At 41.3% G+C, this 21,153-nt stretch overlaps 1 protein-coding gene across 5 annotated transcripts in view; it reads left to right on the top strand.

The window, feature by feature from the left end:
* Nucleotides 1-1,918: 1,918 nt before the first annotated feature.
* LOC129193629 (mitogen-activated protein kinase kinase kinase kinase 3-like) overlaps nt 1,919-21,153 on the top strand; it is a 46,998-nt gene continuing 27,763 nt past the window's right edge. For all 5 annotated transcript variants that reach the window (XM_054797990.1, XM_054797986.1, XM_054797989.1 and 2 more), the window contains exons 1-11: nt 1,919-2,149; nt 16,773-16,830; nt 16,912-17,002; nt 17,678-17,742; nt 17,853-17,908; nt 18,028-18,075; nt 18,420-18,462; nt 18,556-18,628; nt 18,796-18,927; nt 19,064-19,126; nt 21,036-21,117. In XM_054797990.1, the coding sequence (XP_054653965.1) occupies nt 2,051-2,149; nt 16,773-16,830; nt 16,912-17,002; nt 17,678-17,742; nt 17,853-17,908; nt 18,028-18,075; nt 18,420-18,462; nt 18,556-18,628; nt 18,796-18,927; nt 19,064-19,126; nt 21,036-21,117 (810 nt within the window). In that variant the 5' untranslated portion in view covers nt 1,919-2,050. The remainder of the gene's footprint in view (nt 2,150-16,772; nt 16,831-16,911; nt 17,003-17,677; nt 17,743-17,852; nt 17,909-18,027; nt 18,076-18,419; nt 18,463-18,555; nt 18,629-18,795; nt 18,928-19,063; nt 19,127-21,035; nt 21,118-21,153) is intronic.

The following is a 21,153-nucleotide window of genomic DNA, read 5'->3' as shown; positions in this document are numbered from 1 at the left end:
TTGAGAATATATAGGAATTGAACAAAAATGTAGCATATATAGCATAATTATGGTTAAAATAGCCACATTTAACGCAAATTTAGCTGCACAGTGCATCTCTCTTTCCTGTGCTCACAAACATACCACACAACTTCCTGAAAAGGCCATTGAGGCCCCGCTCCCCTTCATGCTCTGTGCATTCCTAAATCACATGCACGGATTATTTACTAAAATATTAAGGCCACACTACTGCAGTATACTGCAATCTAGTGCTTTAAATGGATTTTACTGTAGTTTGCATGCATTGCCACATTGTTGACCTTATATTTACTTTTAATTGTTCGGGAATTCCCTCGCTAAACTTGCCAGAGAAAGTTTATTGAAATGTTCTTCCCTTTAGGTCTTTGACAAATTGTACCTGTTCTGCTATGGTGTGGGACCCCAGGTGAGTAGTAGTGTGCTTGCAAGTTGCTGCAGAGGTGAACAGTGTGCATTTGTTTGGGCCAAGTTCCTGGTATGTGACATTGACCTGGAATAAACTACAGGCCATTTATTCAGACTGATACAGAAAAATAGCACGCGTGAAAAAAATCTGCAGAATCAGTGTTTCAAATACACAAATAATACTCTCTTTTAACACTTTCTGGGCTTTTTTGTTGTGCTGCTCACACACTGACCCCATCAGTGGAATCACAATGGTACCATCTGCCAGCGTTTAGCCCTACTTAGCCTAGTTAAACTGCCCAGACACGGCCACTCAGGGCTTAGGCCTTCATTCACTTCTTCTTAAGCCAATCACTTTTGATTTTTGGGGTTTTGACACCTGCAACACAATCAAGGCCACGCCACCACAGCATCAATGAGGTCCTGGCTTAATTCATGAGCACAAGGAGCAACTAAAATGCACCTCAGGCAGCAATTCCTAAACTCCATTCTTGAAATGTCTCACATTGGTTATCATGCATTGATTAATGTTCTACAAATAACCCACTACAGCCTTTGGCCAACTCTATTACAAAACACATCATGCTAAGACATCAGCCCGCATATGCAATAACCTGTTGTCCATCACATTGTAGCTTTTGGGGGGGGGGGGCGCGCTTCAACGTGCTCGAAAACTCACCAAATTTTGCCAGCATGTGTATCCTGGTTTGCAGGTGCCATTTTTCTGTGATTTTTGCCATTTTTAGGGTTTGTACTTGAGCAAAGTCCTCCATTAGTAATTAGCCCAATCGCCACCAAAATTTAACCCTGTGTACTAGACGAATGTGTAATACTAAATTCTGAAAATTGTGCATTGTCACTGTAAGAGTGGAGCTTGGCAGGTGAGTTTGTTTTGTGTATCAACATGATTAGCTAATCAGCTATTCATGTTGATACACAAAGCACCGCCCTAGTTTTATAAAGGATTAGCACCTGCTACCAGTGTGATTGACACAAAATTTGTTACCCGTCTTAATCATGTTGGAACGAATGCAAATCATCAAGGAACCTATCCTGGAGGATGCACAAGCAGTCGGGTGCAAATACATTATAACACTCCAGGGGGCAGCTAAATTTGCATCTTGTTCATGGCTTGAATACTTACAGTATATTGTTATTATTATACTTTATATTTGTCCTATGATTAGATTCTTGATATTTTTTAGCCATATACGTTTGCAGAATCACACTAACATACTAAATTTCCCACAGGGCTCAATAAAGTACTGTACTTTGATTATAATTCTGAATGGATTTGGTTTTAAAATTTAAAATAATGACAGCTTTGGTTATAATATGTATTTTATATAAATACTTACATTATATTTAAATGTTCAAAACACATTGTATTTATACGTTCAATGTTTGTTCACAGTATACTGTGAACAATCGTTGAGCTCCATCTGCCTCCATGGAAGAGAGCACGTCTACTGCGCATGCTCACTGCGCAGCGGACGCCATGTTGGAGCAGGAGTGGGTTCGGGTGGCTATTTTCTGACGCCGTATGTTTTTCTTTAAAATTATCCGCCTTCGCACATAGCTGGTGTCTGTCAAACGAGCGCGTTTGGCGCTCTGAGCGACAGTGACCATGATGAACTCCAGTGTCGACCTGTCCCGGAGGAATCCGCAGGAGGATTTCGAACTGATCCAGAGGATAGGAAGCGGCACTTACGGAGATGTGTACAAGGTAAAAAGCTGCAGTGAGGGGGTAGTAGAGGGTGGGTTCCATTATCGGACACTGGGTGTTTTGAGGCATATAGCAGAATTGAGCATTTTGGCTTCTTTTGCATTTCTTTAGAGAGTTGCAAATATTGTCAACAACGTTAGTACGAACTGCACCAAAACTCGAGGCTGTTGCAGGTTTAAATGCACGCATATGAAGGCTTACGTCCCCACTTTAGCTGGTATATGTGGTTGTCACATATGAGCTTATATCCACTCATCTACGTTATGAGTTAACTTTTCGCTAAACTAGCCGACATTCACGCCTTGGCCGATTGCTGTGTAAAAAATCTCAAGCGAAATAATATGTCAGAAACACACTGCATAGCGAGCCTGTGTGTGTGTGTGTGTGTGTGTGTGTGTGTGTGTGTGTGTGTGTGTAGGGGGGGGCAGCTAGCTGTCCGACATTGGACTCAACCGATGATAGCATCGCTATGCTAAACTGGCTCTAGCAGTTCCGTAGGAACATTGTCGTAAAATCACAACGTTCAGCTCTGAATACACCCTTACTGACACCGGGAAGCACCAATCGGTTCTCTTTCCCCCCACGCGAGCTGCCTCCTGCTTTGCGTTCTTATTGACAGCTGTCCTGCGTGAGCCCCAAGCTAGCAAGCTGCGATAACAGCAGCAACAACAACATTAGCAGCGTTTATTGTCCTCCTCCACCTTATATGGCTGTAATCGACCAGGTAGGGGTTGTTACAGAACTAAGTGACCCAATTTCTATGTCGTCATTGTGATTTTATTGTGAATACTGTCCCTTATCGCTGGTCAACAATCAGCCAAGGCCCTGTGTCTGGGAGCAGAGCTCTCAGGACATGATGGCTGGGTTAGTTTCTGCTCGTTAATTAGATGTAAACGCGAATCAAAATTAAATGTTTTAAGGATGCGTTCACCTTCGTAGTCCGGTATTCTCCTCCAGCCAGCCCCGCAACCTTCCTGGGCTCGAACCTGCGTCCCGCTAAATGACAGCTGAGCAATGCTAGTCAATGAGCTAAGAGCCCGAGTTGTCAACTCGTTGATTTTCACTCAGCTTTTGCATTTGGTGTTGATATGCATCGCCTGGTTATGCTCCCATTTGAGCGATCGAGCTCTCCTCACACTAGAGTTTTTGGCCCGATCCTTTTGGTTCTGGACCAAACAGAGTTGCTTTGAACCAGACCAAAAATGACAAGAACACACCCCCAGAGGTGTGCCTGCCAGCACACTCTTGTAAGGAAAGTCCTCTGATTGTATATGACCTGGAAAACGTCATGTTATTTTGGATGCATGGGGTCATCGGACATTGCACACGTCACACACGGCGTCTAATTGAGGCACGACTTTATGTAATGCACATCCATGGGAAGTACAGTACATTTGAGAAGAATGAGTACATTACATTCTATTCCCGAGCTATTATTCATTGTGCAAGTGTTTGTGCATACTTACCTGTCACAACATTAGCAACACTTGCACAATACGGCCTTCACACAGATGCTCAATTGTTTATTCATTTGTAGTGGTGTTGAATTGCACTGCCTCACACTGAGAGCTGTTTCTAATACACTGCTTGGCCGAAAGAAAGGTCACCACCTGGATCTAACTAAGCAAATAGGTAAGCGCCTCCCATTGGATAATTACTGCACGGGAGATTACAATTCAGCTGGCAACAAGTTATTTAACCCTGACTGATGCAGTCAGTAGCGCGTCACTTGTTAAATTAAACAAGCTGTTCATCTGCTTCAGAAGGGGACGTTATTGGCATGCATCAAAGCATGAGGAATCATGTACAAGTGGGAGGACAATGGGGAGACTTTGCGCAGTGGTCCGAATCGTCCATCATCAATACAAGATCTTGGCAAAAAGTTAAATAAATGTTGTGACATTGCAGAAGCTAGTAGAAATGAAAGCTACAGGTAGTCCTACCAAGTACACGTTGTCCATGGTTTACGCCGTTACGTACGCACTCCCATAAATTAATTAAAAACTTAATTTTGGTCTGTAGACACGAGGGTCCCTCGAGAAGTAGTTACAACGCGGTGCGCAGCGGAAGAATACCCTATGTGTTCAATATACTTGTCTCAATCACTTGACACCTGTGATTATCATTAAGCATAAAGATAGTATCCTAACGGCTTTTCGGCCATTGTGAGGATGACGAGGAGGTGGTCGATCAAAAATATCAGCAAACTCAGCTGTCCTGTTGCACACAGCCACACACACAAAGTCAGAGCACATGTCACGTTCACTGATGGTTGGAAATCACAAAACTCTGGACACTATATGTCACATAACTGCCAAGTTGCTGATCCTCTGAAAGAGTCAGTAATAACAAGGCAGTGTAGTGGTCTTATTGAGATGGTTAGGTTGCTAGTGCTTTGGCTTTTATTTTTTGTTACACTTTCTTGTAATTATTTTATTATTTGACTGTATTTGACGTCCTTCATCCAACTTACACCGAAACTCGACTTACATCACAGTATAGGAACGACACTCGTACGTAACTGGAGCACCACCTGTACTACATAGAGTGGGGGACCTTTATTTGGCCAGGCAGTGTACTTCCCTAACCCTCTTTAGCGGCACGAGAGGGACAACTTTTAGAAATAGCTTTTAATATGATGCAGTGCACAACTACAGCCACAGCAATGATAAACATTGTTAACAGTGTCAATCCAGTTGAAGTGCGCGTGTGTATGAAATAAGGTTTTTCTTGGGAGCAGAACTCTCAGGACAAGATGACAAGTCTTATTACTGTTTGTTACTTAGATGCAAACACCAGCAAAAGTAAGGAAAAATCATATTTCATCACATCTGTGCATGATGTCTCTGTGTGTATGCATACTTACCTGCACAATGTGGCCATCGCACAATTAATAATGCTGAGTATGAATTGCTTATTATATTGCAGAGGTGTAGAATTGCACTGCATTATACTGAGAGCTGTCTGTAATATTTGGTTTCCCTGCCTTAGCAAAACAAGAGCATCAAAATATTACAAGCAAGTAAGATGCAGTGCACACCACTGCAAAATACATCTACAAACTGTTGAATCAATACTTTTGACAGTGTCAGTCGACTTGAACTGCAGAGGTATACCTAATAAAGTGTCAGGTGCACTTCAAGTTCCGTCGGCTCACTGTCAGAGAGAAGCAAAGTTGTTGTTGACATGTTGCAAATTCATGAAACATTGAAGACTCCTAATACAACTTGATGACTTTTGGTCCGCTTCCAGGCTCTTTGTTGCAGTTCACAGGGCGATAAATGCGCCCTGAAACCACAAGATTTCTAGTCCAGCTAAGGACAAAGGTGTTATTGTTTTGTTTTTTTGCAATTTTTTTTTTTGGTGGCAACTTTCCTTTTTGTATTTAACATCTCGCATGCCTCCCTAACTGGAGTGGATCATGTGTGTTTCTAATTTTAGGCGCTTTATCTTTGCATGTTGCAGCCACTCGGCTTTGGCAAACTTGCCCGCAGGGCTGTTATTGCTCCTGCTGGATCTGTTGTCATCTAGCAGTTCATCATGGAGTTGCAACGCAATACACTGTAAACGTGCTGCAAGGTGTCGTAACAAGTTGGCTTCTAGCCCCGATGAGAACACTTGGAGGCTCAAACCTGAAAGCCCTCTGCATTATGGGATGTCCCTGTAAGCACGCTGCCGCTCGGTAAACCATCATTGATGACTATATTTGGTTCTACCGCTGTGTGAAAATCTGTGACTTGGATCGGAATGCTTGAGCAGGAAGCAAAGTGTGAAGGCAGCTACTGTGTTTTTCCTCTACTGTTTTGTTGCACTGCAGCAGAGGAGCACCATTGGCTTGGAGAAAGACGGGCCTCCTGACACATGGTCGCGTCATATTTGTGCAAGGGAAGCGCTAATGTATGCCATACTTTCAATGAATTATCTTTACAACTCAGACTGTGTCATTCCTGGAGGCAGGGTAGTACTGGGTGACCTTTCCCACATTTCTGAGGCTGTTTTGCCAAAACAAAGTGAATATAAGGTGATTAATTTATGGTAAGTAAAGTAAAATCTAGATGAGCAAGACTAGTATCACCCGGAACCCATTCTACATTAATGTGATAAATAGGGTTAGGGTTAGATCAATTTGGATTTCCAAGCATTTTCAGGTAATGGAAGTTGAATTCACCATCATGAAATCCTTATTAGTTGTGAAGCCAATGTTTTCAGTAATCATTTTAACATTTTTGACTGTCCAGAGGGTCTCGCTCTGAGTGATTTCCCAAAATAAAAAGAGTAGGGTTCCTTCACAATAAACAAGTTGCAGGGGTGTCAAGGCAAACTCAGCCATTGGGGCCCTCCACATCCTTGTACTGCACTGACAAAGGTTTTTTTTCATTTATTTAAATTTCAATTTTGACCAAAGGCGAGTATTTAATTAAGGCCACTTTTTCTTGCTTTTAAAATCTGTTAGCTTAAGTTGCTAGTTACATACATACAAAAAAACATTTTTTAGATACTAATGTTTAGCGAATATGAGAATTCTCCTATTTCCTGAGCTAGATAAAGTTCTTAAAATTCTCTTGGGGGGTAATTATTACCTAACAAGTGACTTATCCATCCATCCATCCATCCATCCATCCATTCGTCTATCTTCTACCGCTTAGCCAAGTTTGGGTCACGGGGGCAGCAGCCTAAGCAGGGAAGCCCAGACTTCCCTCTCCCCGGCCACTTCGTCCAGCTTCTTCCGGCAGATCCTGAGGCATTCCCAAGCCAGTTGAGAGACATAGTCTCTCCAACGTGCCCTGGGACTTCCCAGAGGCCTCCTACCGGTCGGTCCTCCAACCTCATCTGGCTCCTCAATGCGCAGGAGCAGCGGTTCTACTTTAACACTCACATCTTTGTGATGAAAAGTGTCACTCTCAGCTTCATCCCTAAAACTACTGCATTCTTCGGTAGTTTTGATTTTTTTTTTTTTAACTGTTTGTTTCCCTCTCATCTTCTACTCTTCCTCACTCCACTGGGTAACTGTGCATCAGTTTTCTCCAACAAGTGCCAACAAGTTTGTTTCGCTCCTGTCTTCCGGAATTAATCTGCACAAGCAGTGACATGGAATAGTCCATTACATGAGAACGAAAGGGGGAGCAGTCGAAGCACTCATGATAGATTACACATTTTGATGTAATTTTAAGCACATTAATTAAGACTAAAATAGTAAAATGTGCTTTAAATCGAAGAGAAAAATCAATAATCCGTTTTTATGAGATGTTTGGAGGCCCCTGGAAATCTTGGACTCCCTGGCAATTGCCTGTGTTTGCCTAATGGTAAGTCCACGGTGTCCAAGGTGTCACGGTTAAACTCCTCAGGACACGTCAGTAGTGGTCAAAGTTTTCCCATTAAAATGTCCATGTTCTATTTTTCAGTAGACTTGGAGGAAACAAAACATTTTGTAACATTTTCAAGAGCAAACACTCTCTATGATGTCATTGAACTTTTTGGAATCCATGCAGCTCAGCCCAGCAGTCAGCATGTTTTTTGTTTACCAACTGCTTTGTAGTGCTTTAAGCCAAAGAACGCCTAAAAACAAGAGACTTTAAACCATTTAGTAACAATGACTCAGGCTTTTCTGACAGACTCCAGACAGTGCAGTTACTCCAAAGACGCTCTTATTGATTTGTGACGCTCATTTGTCAACATGTCTGCTGAGCCAAAATAGCGGCACTTCTCAAATATTTACCATCAGGCAGGATGCGACCTACAGTGGGGTTTGATGTTTGAATAGGATGACGCTGACGTTGAGTGTGGTTTCATCTTGAGGAAGTACAGTCACAGTCACACATTGTGTAAAGCATGGCTCCCCAACCACCAGGAAAATTTGTTTTTTTTGTAAATGGTTTAGTAAGTAACATGGAATTGAATGTCAGTGCATGTTGCAATTTTTGAAACATGTGCGTTTATTTAAAAAAAAAAAAATCTACAGTCAAAAATCGGTTTTCGAACACTCCATTTCCATGTGATTCAGTTTTAGTCCAAAATGTTTACCCAAATTTTGCCTCAGTATTTTACCCTTTGCTTTAAAATTGTATTTATTCTGTCATCTTGGATCACACACTCCACACCAAATACCACCAAGTGGTGACCCAAACTAAGAGAATTTTTCAGCTCAAAGTTCTTGTATATCTTATATTTTAAGGGACTGTTTTCAACACAGCGTGCACTGCAGCGCTTTTTGGCATGCCCTTCTCCGGCAGATATCTGCAGCTGTGTGTTGCACGGACAGCACGTTATGTCTCCACTCAATGGCCTTCCTCTCTGACTCAAGCTTGACAGTTGCCCAGAAACATGGCATGCACCTTGCGGCGGTGTAGCAACCGAAGAGCGCAGACAAGAACGTGGGGTGCATTCACAGACATTGGGTCATTACTAGGAGTTAGAATCTCTGGCCACCTCACGATTCGACGCGATTACGATTCAGAGGCCTGCAATGCGATGGCAAAACGATTATCGATGCATAATTTTTTGTGATCAATAGTTTGTCGGTTGTTTTTATGCATACATTTTTCGCTCTATCATTTCTTTTTACTTAAAACAAAGCATATTTGTAATGATCCACAATTTAATATAAACATGAAACAGATTATCTTTTAATCACTGGAAGGTTACATGTACCAACATATTTCCCATTGCACAGAACCAGCAGGAAAAGTAAAGTGCAACATAAAAATATCTGGCATTATTCACAAATAATGACTTCTGAAGTCAAACAGAAATCCTGAGCATAGAATCTCTGACAAAATAATAAAATTGCTGTGTAAGTCAAAAACAGCTTTCATACAAAATATAGATTTTTGTACCAGCGGCTCTCAATAATGATTGCAGACTTTAGTATATTATGAATAACCAAATATACTAGGCTGCCCTTATTCACAAATAATGCAAATAAATAGGCCACAAGAAATCAACATTCCTCTGCAACATTGTTGAACAGCTCAGCCATTTGCACTAGTGTGGTTCTCATTCATCCCTCTCGTTTGTAGCACATGAGATGCTAGCTTCCGGTCATCATTAATGAAGTGCGCTGTTACGGTGACATAAGCCGCGGTTCTCAACAACCGAATACTGCCGCAAATCCTTCGCAATAGAAGTTGCGATTGACTTTATGATTCGCTTAGCCTTTTCCGAATTGGGTGGAAAATTAGTTATCACCTGCTCGATGGTTCTCTTCTTGGCAGCAGCTTCAGCTGGCTGTTTTTCCTCGTCATTCGGGTGGAAACGTGCTATGTGGTTTCTCATATTTGTTGTGCTCTCAAACAGTTTTAAGCTTGTATGGCAAAGCTTGCTTATTGTCTGGCTCATTTTTCCATCAGCATCGATTATTGACATTTATGAATTGAGAAATAATCGTCAGTGTCCGTATTGCGTTGCATCTAAGAATCGATTATTTTCCCCACCACTAGTCATTACATTTTTTTTTCTTTTCCCCAAGCAAAAATCCGCAACCCACTCTTGGTTCACAACCCACCAGTTGAGAAGCATTGGTTTACGCTATACTATGGTATCCTGTAAGGCACATTCCGAACAAAGCAGGCTAGTATGCTTGCTGACCGTGCAATTGTTCAATAACCTGCCATGGGGCAAAAGAAAGTTGCAAGTGCCAGCAATTTTGTAAATAAGGTGAGAAACACTATTGAATTCAAGAAAGAACTCATTGCGAAGTACGAAAAATGTATTTTTCACTGTAGTTTTATACTTTGTGTAATAAAGTAAAAACATTCATTTCAAACTAATTCGTGTTTTTTGTTTTTTGACAATGAGTCAAAACAAGTAGTACACTCAAAACGCGGACAGCAGATCAGATAAGCAATAATTGTTTCACTCGTCGGCGAATCGAAAAAATAGTGGCTGACTGGTCGACTATTAAAATAATCATTAGTTGCAGCCCTACTGGAACAGATTAATTGGCTTTACGTTATTTCCTATTCTCAGGGCAACCCAAACAGTTCAGTTGCAATCAATTCAATGCCCCGAGAATACAGTGACCTGGATGAATGAGAATACAGTATTGACAGACATTCGTTCATATGGGAAAATTTGCTTAGGTTTTTGTGTGTTTTGGTTTCTGTCTGACCTCTTGGAGGGAATTAATAATGAAAACCGAGGTATCTGTCTCAAGAAATGAATTTTACTCTGACGTTACATCAGCAATCACGTCGCTCGTCTCTTTCGTGCCAAAGAGCCTAACCAAACCATTTGAATGTTTGTTGTGTGTGAGAAATTGGTTGCTTCGTCTTTTCGGATTAACATTAAAATACATTAAAATCTATACAGAACTTTTCACAATGGCATTGAAGACATTGTTGCCATTCCTGTCAGTCGACGGCAAAAAAAACCCTGCGCATGTCACCCACACACATCAAACCAAGCTATTATCATCTTGTCCCTGAAAAACAAACTCCAGGCTCACACAGATGGTTAGTCAGTATTCATTGTGATTTTAATTTGATGTCTTACACAAGCAATTGAATGAGACTGGCAAAAACATATTCAGTGTCATTGAGGACAGTTTTGGATAGTTTTTTTTTTTTTACTTTAATCCAAAGTGACGGAACAAGGAATTTTGCAAAAAGGGTAAGGTTGTGTGCCTGTTAACCATGCTATGTAATACACATTACTGCCACAAACAGGACTGGAGTGGAACAGTATGGCTGTTCACGTCAGGATTTTTTCAAATCAAAACAAGCCAGACGGACATATTTAGGATTGTTGAGGTCTGTGCTCTGCCGAGTTTTGCTGCGTTTCTGTTGTTTTTTGTGACTTTCTATTCATTGAAGTCAATGTCTTTAAAATCGCTTACATCAGAAAGATGTAAAATAATTAACAAAGGCCTATATCGGTAAAGATTAAAGCTGTCTTGAAGTAACTTTGTGTGTGTGTTCAACACTCCAGCTGGATTTAATGCAAGACTGATGCAGGTAGCAGTTATAATGTGCTTATAGTAGCAATTTCCTCTCACCAGACCTTGTTGTATGTTTGTGAGACATCTGGACGACCATGGTGCAGGAATGCAGGAGTCCTGGCTTCCTTTGTGCAAGTGTGTGTGTACGCGTGCGCGCGCATGCCCTCATGTCCTATTGTTTCACACCGCACCAGCAGAGGAAGACGCCTGAGCAGAGGGCTGCAGCGTGACCCTCCCACAGCACGGAGATGATTGTGTATGGCGACGTCACACGCGCAGATGGCTGGTAGAGTCGCCATTGAAGAAGGGGCCCGCCCCACAAACCATCCTGTTTTAGTCACTGCTCCTCCACTTGTTTGCTCAATTGAGGTGAAAAGACATTCATATTCATAGAAAGAGTGCAGGATTTGATTAAAGTGTATGTTGGCTTCCACAAGGGAAATAAACGCATAAATACGAGACAACGTGCAGTGTGGGAGCGCGTCCACACACACAGATGTATGTTAATTAATGGGAATAATTAGTCTCAACCTCCTCTGTAACAAAACTCCTACTTGTTTATATTTTGAAACATAATGAATAGAGATACAAGTGTATCAGCCCTAGGAGTATTGCACAGTAGCTCTGTGGAGCTGAAAGAACTATCCAAATTCTCACCATGCTGTCACCATAAAGGCATGTTCTTCCAATTTGCAGTTTAAATTACTGCATAACTGCATAACTTTAAATAACTATAACTTGTGTTATAGATATAGGCATCACCCGCTAAGTTAGTTTATCCGTAATCGGAATAATAAAGATGAAAGTTGTATCTCCGTGTGTAGTTTGAGACGTTTGTTCACCATTGCCGCTGGGGAACAAGAGCGAATCAGGAGGGGAGCATAATGTCAGCTGACTAATGTCATATGACATCTACAAAGTGACGTGTAGGCGATTGACACAAACTACCTTTGCAATCGACCCCTTGAGGAGTCAAATAACTTAAATTCCAGATTAAATGTCTGTTGTTGGCCTTGAATTTTGTCAATCACGTTTGTAAATAAGAGTGACTTATAGTCCAGTGTGACTTATGTGTTTTCTCTCTTCATGACACATTTTTGACTGATGCAACTTATTTGAAGCCTTAAACAGTTGTTGAACTACTGCTGTTGTTTTTGTACCGAGCTAAACTGTAACCTGTTTAACTGTCCTCACACTACCACCGTTTAGTCTGTTTTAATCTAAACCCTGTTAATTGTTCCATTGGTGAAGTTATTTTGATCCTGTGTGATCATTAATGAAACTGGAGTGCACGCATTGGATGTGATCTTTGGCCCAAGGTGACATTTTTTGGGGGGGGTAAAAGGGTACTTAACCATGACATGAACTCTGACCATTGTTGGGTAACCTTGCCACACGCACACTGGATTAAGCATGACTCTGACTGTCCCCCCCTCACAAGAGTTGCAACGATAAGTTGCAATAGATGTGTCTGTTCTTCATCGTAGAGAGTGAAATGCCACACTTGTACACCACCATGCCAACTATTTTACTCGCACGCATTGTGGTGGAGGTGCTAATTATGGGTGTGGGCAACATTTCTCCAGTGCTGTGCAAGAAGAGCGCCACGTAAAGTACACTGTAAATGCTACAAGTAAACATGACGCAGGATGTGGCAAATAGCGCTGTTATTTTGAAGGCTGGAAGTGTGTTGTGTGTGTGTGTGTTGAGAATATCTTAAGACGAGCTGGGTGCAAGATTAAACGTGCTTCTTGTCCTTATTTCACTCAGAACTTGCATGACGTCAGCAGGCATCATAAAATTCTTGCTTACATTAAGAAGCGGTAAAAAAAAAACAAACAAAAAAAACAATACAGTGTGAACACACATACAACCTGAGTCTCGCGCACACGGCACTAGCATACGCTGCTAAACTAAGCTAACTGAGCTAGCTTCATTCACGCTCTGTAAGAGAGGAGTTTTGAATTTTTTTTCGCCAACTTTCTCCGATGTTTCGGGTTGCCGTATCCACATGTTTAGTTCGGGAGGGAGGGAGCGGTTAGTGTTTGTGATGAAATTCCGCTGAGATTGAGCGGTCTGCCGGGGAAACGTTCCTTCTCCCCACGATGTCAGCATTTCAGTCACATGAAGTCAATTTCCGCGAGATTCCATGTTTAACAATAAAGCCCGTTTTTATCGGCCAATGCTGTGATTCCAAGTGGAAATCACAGGGCCCTAGAAAAGGGTTGAAATTCGTATTTGCACGTGTGCTCCCTTTTTAATTTTTTCTCCTCGTACAATCCATTTGTAGGCACATAGGCGAGTGAAATGCTCGCATTGTACATGTACATGTCGTTTTGTGTGTCTGTAGCTTTAATAATAATGAGCTGTGTTTGTCAACAGTTTCCAAGAAGTGTCTTCTATTGCGCACTTTATCCATTGCACTGTACTTACCAAAGTAATCTGCCATGTATCGCACACAACAACTTAACATTAAGAAGTGGGACAAGAGGACTCAAATGTTAGCAACACAAGCATATTTATGCGACCTACAGTGCTAGCATTGCACTCACATTTTAACAGCAGCATTATGCTGCTTTTTTCACTGAAAAAAAAAGGAAAACAATGATCAAACTTACAACTACCACATCTGTAGCTGGCTGACTGACAGCCTGCTTTTTTACAAAGTGGTGGGTGTATGCAGTCCTTCCTCACTCCATCGCTGTTTGAACTAGCGGGGGAAATAATCAATTCTTAGATGAATCGCAATGCGGATGATTGTTTATTGATTCATAAATGTCAGTAATCGATGCTGACTGAACAAAAAGGTGGAATGCAGAAGGACTTTGCCTTCCACGTAGTTGAAAGTAAAAATGAGCCAGACAATAGGCAAGCTTTGTCGTACAAGCTTAAAATAGTTTGGGAACACGACAAATATGAGAAACCACATTGCTGGTTCTGTGCAATGGGAAATATGTTGGTACATGTAAACTTCCAATTATTAAAAGATAATGTGTTTCATGTTTATATTAATTGTGGATCATTACAAATATGATTTTTTTTAGTTGTAGTTCACAGTACAAGACGTTGATGAATTGTAGTCTACACTGGCCACTAGGTGTCACCAGTAACACGCACCAGACTTGATCACCAACACAGGCTTTTATAAGTGTGTAATTATTTATCTCACAACTGGCACAACATAATAATAACAATAGTCATCATCATTATCATCATCATCATCATCATAATAACATGGGCTACTGTTGTAGCCATACTCCAGCTAAAACTCTGAATCCCCGACATCAGCTCCTGTCCACACGTCTGGAAGACATTTACTGAAACACACGAGCATGAGTCTTAAATCGCTTATTTTCTGTGATTGTAATTAATATATTGGGTAATGTAATATGAGGATAAAGGTGACCATAGGGGTGTTATTTCATGTCTAGTCAGCTCTCATAATAGTAAAAATAGTACTTACAAAGTAATAAACGGGTTTTCTCTGCTCTAACTACGAAAATATTCTGTTTATTAATATTGACTCCTACTTCACGGACACTCACTTATCACGGTCAGGCCTGGAACTTATGAACCGCGTTAAACGAGGGATTGCTTTACGCGGGCCGGGCTCATCTAGCTTGGGGTGGGTCACAGATGGTATAATATCCATGAAGACGGAAGGTTTTTGTTACTGTCATAACATCATGAAAAAAATTACTTCTGCATGGTAGGGGACCTTTTAAGATTACTGATTAGATTTAGTAAGATGGACTGTTTTTGCAAGTAAAGGAATTAGTGATACCACAGGTCAGACGTCAGATTGTTACGCTGTGATAGGCGGAATGAATTGTTCTTGTGTAATTCGTCTCAGTTGTCGACCATGGCAGCTCAGCTATTATCTGTGTGCTTGTGTGTGACTGGGCTGTATTGTCAAGTGCTCTGATTGTATAACAACAGTCTTAGAGAGTCCAACCATTGCCAGTATGACTCTGACCCAAAACTAAAATGACTGCCCCTTCATTTAAACCTTTTTCTTGATTTTCATCAAGAAAAAGCAAGCTAGGGATCGAACCGTGACACGAGACGCACACTCAACATGGTCTCAGCAAGGCTAATCAATTGGAGTCATTCAAGTGTGTCCTGTTGCCTTTTAGAGGCTGTATGAGTCATCACTGGTCTTGTCTGCAGACTGAAGACACTGCTGTGTCTCTCTCTCTCTCTCTCTCTCTCGCTCTCTGGACGTCTCTTTGTGTCTCCTCCCTCCTGCCACGGCTTTGTTATGTGTTATGTTGTTGCTCTGTGTTGTGTTGTTGTACTGCAGGCTGTCAATCTTACCCTGTTCACTGCTTGTCTCTTCAGTAGGAGGCATAGCTCTTTGCACGCTTGCTGGACAAAACCTCAAATGGTTTTTATTCTCTCTCAATGTTGAAAATGTCCGTGTGCTAACATTTTAAGTCGTATTTAGGCAGGCATGGCACGTCTTTTATTAGAGAGTTTCTTCTTTCTTCTTCTCACTGCCCTCCATTACAAGCTTTCACCCCAGATGCACATCTCTAATAATAAAGCGAGCAGCGCAATGTGTGAAATGTCACGGCCTGTTGTTTACATGCTGTTGGCTAAATACACAGGCAAGGCTGCAGTCAGGATCAGGGCGCATGGGGGCGTCTGTCCCACTGTGTGCGGTTTGAGAACCGCACAACATTGTTCTGTTGGTGTCTTCAAGGTCGAGGTTTTATCACACTACCTTCCAAGTGTGTATTCCTTGAAAAGATAGGTACTATAGTGGCCTAAATTAGGGGTGTCCAAACTTTGTCCTTCAAGGGCCACATACAGAAAAATGGAAAAATACAGAGACCTCTTTAAAAAAAAAAAAAAAAAAGTTTTATTTTCCATTTACTTCAAGACATGTTAAACAATTCAACTGCATTTTTTTAAAGCCTGTGTCTCAGCTTTGTTTTATTTGGATTAGTATGATAGCTTTTCCCATTTTTTTCTCACAACATCTTAACTATTTTTATTTGGTGTGGCTCATGAAACATAATGCTTTGTAATTTTGTAGTTTAATCCTATTTTTTGAATACGGCGCCACTGGCCAATAAAAGATGTATTGCAGGCCACAAATGGCCCCCCCAGGACGGAGTTTGATGCCACTGGCCTAAATGGTACCACTACTCTTGCAATGCAAGTAACTTTGGAAAGAATGTTTAAAAACTGCAGTAAATTGATAGACTTTCACACGTCTTTATGCAGCTATGCTTGTGCCTGAGAGAGAAGTGAGCAATTCAATTTCCTCTCTTGGGTTCATCTTTTATTCATGTTCGTTCCATAGAGAAACTCCTCTTCCTTGCCAGTGCTGCTGTGGCCAGATGTAAACACAGCTCTCTATTTATAGAAAATTTGCCCCAGTGTCCTGCCAATATGATGATTTTTCAAAAATTCCTGGTTTGTCACAAATACATCTCCATTCCCTGCATCCAAATTGACGTCGCAGTACGTGCCGTTTTTGGTGGTCGCTGCGAGTGTACATCCTGTTTAGAGATCACCTCTATTATTTATAGCTAAAATCCTCCACATATGATGGAATTCAGACTGGAAAAATATCCAGCCAGCCTTTCATTTAATGTGATTAATAGCATGCATTTTGAGTACCGCTTGTTTCTGAGGCTTTTCCCTACTAACCTCCCTTTCGCCGCCTCCTTCCTCCAGGCTCGCAATGTAAACACAGGGGAGCTGGCTGCTATCAAAGTCATCAAACTGGAGCCAGGTGAGCATTCTTGTTCCATCTTCCCATACTCTGCCGATCAAGCTGGCTTCAGAGGGTTAAAGGCTCTGAGTTCTTTTCCAGGGGAGGACTTTGCCGTCGTCCAGCAGGAGATTTTGATGATGAAGGACTGTAAACACTCCAACATCGTAGCATACTTCGGCAGTTATCTCCGGTAAAAATGTTGTCCGTACTTAACTTGTGCGTGTGTTTTGTGCATAAAGTACGGTGGGTAATGTCCAAACGGTCCAAACACGAACATGAACCAAAAACACACAAACACCATAAAACATTCAACGGGAAAATGGTGCAATCACATAAACACTGCAGGATAAAAGAAATGCAAAAGAAAAATGCTGTAAATGCCAAAAACACCTACTTGAGAGAAACACTGCAAATTATCGGAACAAAATGGAACTTAACCAGGCTACCAGGACGTTTACCAGGCTACTAGAGCCATCAGACCTGAGGGATGTCCATTTGTTTAAAGACAGGATGCCCAGAAGAAAGTTGGCAGACAGAAAAGGTACATTTTTATTTCTGTCTTTGTTAAACACTTGGTCATAATATTGTAAAATATTACGTCTGAAGTCTTTACAGACACGTATCCCTCAGATCTGGCATGCTGGTAGGTGTTTTTGGTCTTTGTGTGTCTTTTTGGCATTTGCAGCTTTTTCCCCATTCATGTGTTTTATGCTGTTTATGTGGTTTTAGTTTTGGCTCATTTCTGTGTTTGCAGCGTTTGCCCCTCTCAGCCATTGTAATAAAGAGGGTGCAGAATGGGATGAAGGAAAGGCCTAATACTCTCTGTATTTGAGTGTGATATACTTAATGTTATGTTTGTCTGCAGGAGGGATAGGTTATGGATCAGCATGGAGTACTGCGGGGGAGGTTCTCTACAGGACATCTATCATGGTGAAATACACACTCGAATGCACACAAAAACACATTGTGCTCTGCTGTGACAATTGTTTACATGTTCACAACGTCTGGTTCTCTCACTTCTGTCCATGTCATTGCCGCAGTAACCGGGCCTTTGTTAGAATCTCAGATAGCCTACATGTCACGGGAGACTCTGCAGGTAGTGTGTGCTGCGTATAATTTCAATTTATACAGATAATACCCACGGGCCTTTCATTATAATTTAATTGCAATTTATTGTTGCAGCATGTAACAGTTGTTGTACAATTTTGTTTTCAGGGTTTATACTATCTTCACAATAAAGGCAAAATGCACAGAGATATCAAGGTGAGCTTTGCGAAAATTTGCAGTTGCAGTTTCAAATGATGTAATAAATCCTCAGCATCTAACACTGGTTTCTCCTGGTGTGGTGTTGATTGCAATCTTTTGCATCTATTCTTGGACAAAAATGACAGCAGTTTGTTAAACTGAAGTGCATGTTGGGTAAGACAATGGGCTCCAAGCAGGTTGGGGAGACAGTGTGCTGTTGTGTGGTTCTCTGCAATACACAAAAAGAAGCTGAAGTCGGTCACAAAGCAAACGAAGCATACAGAAAGTGCCTCTCAAGTTAATTGGACTTGATGCGAGCTTGTTTTGTGTTGTTGTCTGACGTGCTTTTGGTCTCCCAACAGGGTGCCAACATCCTGCTAACAGACAACGGCTACGTGAAACTAGGTGAGAGGAACTTCCTTTTCTGTCTTTTAATTTTGCTATTCCTTCTCCGTTTGTAATTAGTCTTTTCCACTCTCCTCACTGTTCTGTCAATAGCCGACTTTGGTGTATCAGCGCAGATCACAGCAACCTTGGCCAAGAGGAAGTCGTTCATTGGGACGCCTTACTGGTGAGTTGTTGATGTACAAATGCAGTAATCTCTATCCTCTCAAGGAAGGAGGATGATATAATTTGACGGATTAGTTGCTGAATATTGTGAGTCCACAAACATTTATGAATTGTCATACTTTGTGAAAGGGGGAGCATGTGTTTCACTGTGTGCCCTCTCTTGCATAGGATGGCTCCAGAGGTGGCGGCAGTGGAGAGGAAAGGAGGTTACAACCAGCTGTGTGATATCTGGGCTGTGGGCATCACAGCAATAGAGCTCGCCGAACTGCAGCCACCCATGTTTGAACTGCATCCCATGAGGTGTGTGTTTGTATTAAACACTGAGAATATTGCTATGAGTTCCACTGGATTGTCTTTAGCTGAGGACGCAATGTAAAGACGAAATCTACCAAAGCTAGAGTGGCCACCATTTTAATTTTCATCTCTCCTTCCACAGGGCTCTTTTCTTAATGACTAAGAGTAATTTCCAGCCGCCTAAGTTGAAAGACAAGGCCAAGTGGTAAGGTGTTGTTATTTATTTAAGGCCATGTCCACAGCAAGACAGATATTTTCAGCGCCACTCTGTGTTAGAGCCCCTGTTCTACATTTCCAACTTTCCAACTTGCGAATATGTTTAAAATGTTGTTCTATATGATGTGGAAGTGCCATATCATGATGTTGGTGTGTTTTTAAGTTAAGTTACATTTTTATGGCACTCCTAAATCTCATGAACAGTCGGGTATGAGAATGTCACAAGATTTCCATGAGATCTTGTGAACATCTCATGGCACAACTTTAGTAAGTCCATTTATGACAACTTGCCGGGTGCCCAGCAATAACCTACAAATGCTGCTCAGTACTGTTTTTCAGTAACGGTTTTCTTGAAAATGGCAGCTAGAAAGTGTTTTTTCAGATGTAAGAATTGTGTATCTAAAATGGAGTGAGGCTGCAATGAAAAGTTTTTTGTTTTCCGGGGAGCTAAAGCTCCACCTCACAGTCACTGCTCCTTTGGGGTGGGGGCTGGAACCGACCCTTGACCACCTGACCAATTGCAGCAGATTAGGCGTGGTTGGGGGAGGAGGCTGCAGAATTTGAGAGTTTCAGCCAAGAGGCAAAGAATGCAGATTTATCCTGTACACAACCTTGAGATTTATTTGAGTATTTTATTAAAAGAAGCTCACTGTGTTGTCCCAGTGGGCTCCAATATCATTGTAAAAGACCCTGCACATAAAAACAGTTTCAACCAATTGGAAGCCTGAAAAAGCATCCACAGTTGGCTTGTTGGTGCATTTATAGCACCTCTGTCCATACAATATAGTGAGATATTAGATGTGCAATTATCATTAAAATCACTTACACGGAGCCCAGGAAACAGTATTAATGTTTTGTTTTTACTTGTTGTAAATCTACAGGAAAGTACACTGCTGGTCAAAAGTTTTAGAACACTCCAACTTCTGTAAAAACCTACATTTTTAAGTGTTAAGATGGTCTGTCTCTCTCCCATTGTTAATTCCCTTTTTTCTTGCCATTTTTGTAGCAACAAATTACTTTGTCCAGTACAATGCTGTTCAACTGATGCCGGTATAGTATCACAGTGTGTTCCGAACTTGGAACTTGGAACACCTGTACAGGAATTAGTTGCACCAACTGCCAAGGCTTGATCAACCTCCATTTCTACAGAACAGCTTTAAATTGTTGGCCCATTTTGTGGTCCCTGAAACAGGCCTTTTTGAATCATTTTAATATATACATTATTTTTCAGGTTTGGGTAACCTTACCTTTTTTTTTTTTAACCTCTGGCACGTCACAATTTACCTTTGTATCATTTCAAGCTATTCATCGGACTTCAACGACTTGAATTTCAATAAATGACTGTAAAAATTGGGGTGTTCTAAAACTTTTGACAGGTAGTGTATGTAAGAAATGACATTAGCACTCTTACGGTAATTTAATAGGTCCTTCATACCGGCCGCTGTCAGGCTCTACAACACCTGCACTACCTGAACCATGTTGTAGTCACTATGTCACTATACATTCTTTACTTGCATATCTTGCTTGCTGAAACAAGTGAATTTCCCTGCTGTGGGATTAATAAAGTACAATACAATAACTCAATTACAATTACTCATGTTCTGTTGTTAAGGTTTAAACACATGAGTTAATGTCACGCATTTTTCATGACACAAGCCAAAAAGCTTACATGTCTATGCACAAACGTTGAAGCCGGAATTTCTAAAAATTTTCACCCTGGCCAGAGTTTTCCCAAATGCTGAATTTTCAAGAACAAAAACCTACGTTTGCAAGTGGACCACAGGCCAGAACTATACTACTACTACTATTTAAAATATATGTCTTCATGTGGACATGTTTTCCATTCAGTTCCACTGAAACATTCTGTAACCATGTTTCGTCTTCGCACTGCATTACAGGACAGACAACTTTCACCATTTTGTAAAAGTAGCCCTGACCAAGAATCCAAAGAAGAGGCCCACAGCGGAGAAGCTGCTACAGGTAAGCAAGATAACAAAATAACTTACTGTAGAGCCT

The sequence above is a fragment of the Dunckerocampus dactyliophorus genome, chromosome 14 (assembly GCF_027744805.1).
Source record: "Dunckerocampus dactyliophorus isolate RoL2022-P2 chromosome 14, RoL_Ddac_1.1, whole genome shotgun sequence".
Taxonomy (NCBI): Eukaryota; Metazoa; Chordata; class Actinopteri; order Syngnathiformes; family Syngnathidae; genus Dunckerocampus; species Dunckerocampus dactyliophorus.
The sequence above is the reverse complement of the archived record's forward strand: the minus strand, read 5'-3'. Positions and strand labels throughout refer to the sequence as shown.